This window comes from Acartia tonsa, chromosome 14 (genome assembly GCF_053477335.1).
Source record: "Acartia tonsa isolate MP-2025a chromosome 14, ASM5347733v1, whole genome shotgun sequence".
Lineage (NCBI taxonomy): Eukaryota > Metazoa > Arthropoda > Copepoda > Calanoida > Acartiidae > Acartia > Acartia tonsa.
In genome coordinates, this window is record NC_137273.1 from 18904949 (window position 1) to 18909030 (window position 4082).

At 33.4% G+C, this 4082-nt stretch overlaps 1 protein-coding gene across 3 annotated transcripts; it reads left to right on the forward strand.

Moving 5' to 3' along the window:
* The first annotated feature begins 191 nt into the window (after positions 1-191).
* Positions 192-3944, forward strand: LOC145305854 (beta-1,3-glucosyltransferase). 3 transcript variants are annotated; one of them, XM_080147678.1, is made up of 2 exons: positions 192-329; positions 516-3944. In XM_080147678.1, exon 2 carries the CDS (start codon positions 1924-1926, stop codon positions 3364-3366), a length of 1443 nt encoding a protein of 480 aa, XP_080003804.1. In that variant the 5' UTR covers positions 192-329; positions 516-1923; the 3' UTR covers positions 3367-3944. The 3 variants fall into 3 exon arrangements, with proteins under 3 accessions (XP_080003804.1, XP_080003805.1, XP_080003803.1); XM_080147679.1 differs by having other exon boundaries at positions 221-310; XM_080147677.1 differs by lacking the exon at positions 192-329 and having other exon boundaries at positions 861-999; positions 1435-3944.
* The last annotated feature ends 138 nt before the right edge of the window (positions 3945-4082 follow it).

A 4082-nucleotide genomic window follows, 5' to 3' on the forward strand; every position in this document is an offset into this window, starting at 1 on the left:
TAATCAATGGCAGATCACCCCTTTTACCTAATCTTTCCCCTTTCTACTGGATGAACAAACTGATCAGTAAAAGAGATTCATGTTAGCAAGCTTAATTGATGACAATTTTTTCCCTGTCATAATATCCACGTATATTCTTCATCCTTTGTTTTGTTATTATTGAATGCGCTCATCTTTGCTCTTTATTTAAGGCCTTATTAGAAATTAGTTGAACTTTGCACAAAGTTTTAAGTTTTAACTTAAACGGAAAATAACAATAGTCTATACCTACATAATTTATTTTACTTTTAAAATTCAAAAGTAACATATGGTCATGGAAAGAAAACGAAGTAGCTGGTTTCGTCGTATTTTCAACGTAGCCTTTTTTTCTAATTTCTAGTCCCTGCTGCGGGGGGTTCTAACCCTTCAAGGCTAATTTCCTAACTATGCAGGGCATTTAACTATCCTAACCTAATATCAAAGGCTACTGTGAAAATATGAAGAAACCCGCTATTATGCTTTCTTTCCATGATCAGAAACCTTTTACCTTGTTTTATGAAATTATATCAACGTTAAAGATTTCTTAATTACAGAACTCAGCATTTTGTATTTTATTTTAATAAGGAGAGAAAATATATATTTTACTTCATTTATCAATCCCTGTATTTATATATAATATTTGTTTATTGTCTTTTGTATGTTTTTGTTCACTTTAAATCATGAAAAGGTGGTGGGAAATTTTTATAGGTGTTTCCAAATTTCCAACAAGCAAAATGATTCGGAAAAAAAATCGGGTGTAAAGGTGGTTTTGAAAATAGCTGTTTTGAAGCGTTTTCTTTAAGGTAAAAAATGCACTATAATTTAAGAAGGAAAATTCCCCCCAAAAAGGTGATTTTTAAGGTTTTACCCCAAAATTTTGTAACACATTGTGAAAATGCCCATCTCCCAATCATTTTCTGACACTCTGTGATGTTTAAAATTATATCATTAAAATCTTGTATTAGAAAAATATCATATTTTGTAAATAGTGCATCCTTATTAGTGCATTTTTAAATAAAGGGGGGGGGGGGCATTTTTGTCGTAGTGGTATGTGTCTTAAGTTTTTAAAGTGGAGTAGGACTCTAAAATTTTGCATAGTAGCTGCTTTAATGGGTTAAATTCCCAGGTAGACAATTCTGAATCATTCAAGACAAACTTATTTTTGGCTCAATAGTCAATAAAGTTCATCTTATAAATTGCACTTGACACTTCTTAACATTCTACTCTTATTTTCAAGTCTTAGAACAAACACTTTTGCGGCAAAAAGCATATGTGCGCCCACTACTTACTCAAACTACTGAAGAACTTTGAGCTTGATAGAAAAAATGTGGGATAAAGGTTAGTTAAATAGTAGCTGTGTTACTAAAACTTCTGAAGGTGAATTAAGAAGTTTGATTGCTTCATTTGCAAAATAAGACATTTTTCCAATTTTAATTTTTGTATCTATTAAATCATCATATTCTTATATTTATGTGGATGAAATTTCTAGGTTTTTACTTCAAGCTAATTTTCATCTTTCTGAGCAAATTGTTTCAGTTGTCTAAGTATATCAGATACTCTTTAACTAAAGTATTTCCAACTGTCTATCACATTAAATTAAAATGACTAAATATTTTACACATTCTGGATTATGAAAACTCTAAACATGCTATTACTTGTTTTATTTCTGATTTAAATTGTTTTTAAAAATATTGTTGGTATGTTATAGCTGCGCTAGTTATAGGATTAAAATAGTAAATTTAATTCTAGAAATTGTAATTCAATCATGCTTTGTTAAATCCCACCTAATTAAAAAGATCTTTCATTTTTCAGATATAAGAAAAATGCTTAATTAAAAAGTGCTTGGGTGTGCGTGTTAGGTCTGAGTGTCTCTCTGGCAACAGTGAAAAAAAGTTAATAACCAACATGAAGCTTTTGTTATCATTCATTCTCTTTCTTGTTGTTGGAAGCCAAGCAGCTCCCATTATGTTTGTCATCCAGACCCAACCATCATCTTTCCATCTGGGGTTGGCAGAACAGACCAAGGACAACATCCTGAAGCAGTGGCGCAGCATGGTGAAGAGCCAGGAGCCGCCAGAAATCCTTCTCAGCACTGAACTCGGGGACAAGTCAGACTTTGCCTGGACATACTTTCCCATCATTTCCAACTTGGCGGAGAAATTGGAAGAAAATCCGGGAGTTGATTTTGTCGGATTTTTGCGGGAAAATACAAATCTTAATCTTGCTGTCCTGGGCAATTTTGCTAAAACTATACAGGGAAAGGTTAATCCAAGAGAAGAAAGTTTATTTTATGGCAAGGGGCTAAACGATGAATCTCCGACTATAATCCACCATTTCCATCAAAATAAAGAGGATTCCCCCTTGTTATTTCCAGATCCCGAAGCCGGCATATTTATGTCCCGCCATCTTATCCTAAATCTGCTGAAAAATCTACCAGATAAACAAGATTTTAACATCGATCCTGAATTTGAATTATCCCTTCATCTTTCAAATGCTCTAAATGTGAAGCTAACCCATGTTAAGGAATTGTGCGCCAAGGCCCCAACAAAGCCAGAATCTTGCATCACCCACCCACGGATCAAGGAGTATAAATGCTTGAAAAACAAAGAGGTTGAGAAGACCAAAGATTTTCTAAATTCAGTTTTTATTCGAGTTTCAACTGTTCAAAAATACCATCAATCCAGGGTGACAAAAATATTACAGACCTACGGAGATTTAATTGCCAATGCTGAATATATCAGTGATACATCTGAAGAGATAGCAGATGGTGTTACCACTGTTGTTCTACCTAACACTGTTAATACTGAAAATGGCCACTGCAACAAGACCAGAACCATGCTTGACAGCTTTCTTGAATCAGACTCGGATTGGATGCTTATCCTTGACGATGACAGCATCCTAAGTCCAGCTAGATTTGCGCAATTTCTGGCCTGTTTTGATGATGCTCAAGAACCGGTTATTTTGGGTCAACGTTACGGATATGGCGCCGGTACTGGTACTGGATACAATTACATTACCGGCGGTGGGGGTAAAATTATTAACAGAGTTGCTGCACTTAAGATTGTAAATCTGAAGGATTCCTGTGCCTGTCCAAGTGCTGATACCCCGGAGGACATGCATATTTTTGGCATCTGTGCCCTCAAAGCTGAAATTCCTATCCTGCACTCGCACAGGATGTTCCAAGCGCGGCCGCCCGACTACCCCAGCGCAATGATAACCCCCAGGAAGCCTATCTCCTTCCACAAACACTGGGAAATTGACCCCGTTGAAGTTTATGACCAATGGTTCAGAAAAGCAGATGAATATCTTAGAACGGACAAGAAAGTGCAAGATAAAGATGAACTTTAAATGAACTAATATGCAAGGATATTGCATCTGGATTGAAAATTTTTGTCAAATCTTTTTCCCTACCTTAGTAGTACTTTGTCTTTTTTATGACATAGTTTAGGTAGAATTTGCGATCCATTTAAACAACTTTTATTCAGATGCTATATCTCTCACTCAACAATCAAACCAGTATTTTAAAATGGAACCCATGTAATTTTTTGTCCCAAATAATACTGCCATTGAAAATAAACTCAATTTATTATTTTATTTGCCCTATATGTCGTTTGCTATTTTTGATTTAAATGGCTTTTACATTTTAAAACTTTTAAAATATGATCTCAAAAATGATAAATTAATATTTGTTAAAATAAAAAATAATGTTAAAATGATTTGGTGCTTTTTCCCTTGTATTGTCATTTTGTGAATTTTCTGTGATGTGATAATCTCTTCTTTTTATCTACTTTTTTTTATCTATTTATCTTATTTTACTCTACACTATTAATTTATGTATTGTGTTATTATGCTAAAATAAAATTGTTTTACTTTACAGCTTCTTGTATTTTTTTAGTTTTAACTGTTTTTGTTATGTTTCAGAAAAATGTAAAATAGATACTTAAATACTAGGTATTAGCAAATGAAAAATGTAGAAAATCGACTTTTTATTGTGCAAGAAAAAAAAATCTCTGAATATTATTGGTTGTTAAGAGTAAAAAAATCCACGAATTCTATTGGTTATT

Bases quoted from the DNA above. Each gene is read 5' to 3' on its own strand.
- LOC145305854 (XM_080147678.1), top strand. From the start codon at position 1,924: ATGAAGCTTTTGTTATCATTCATTCTCTTTCTTGTTGTTGGAAGCCAA.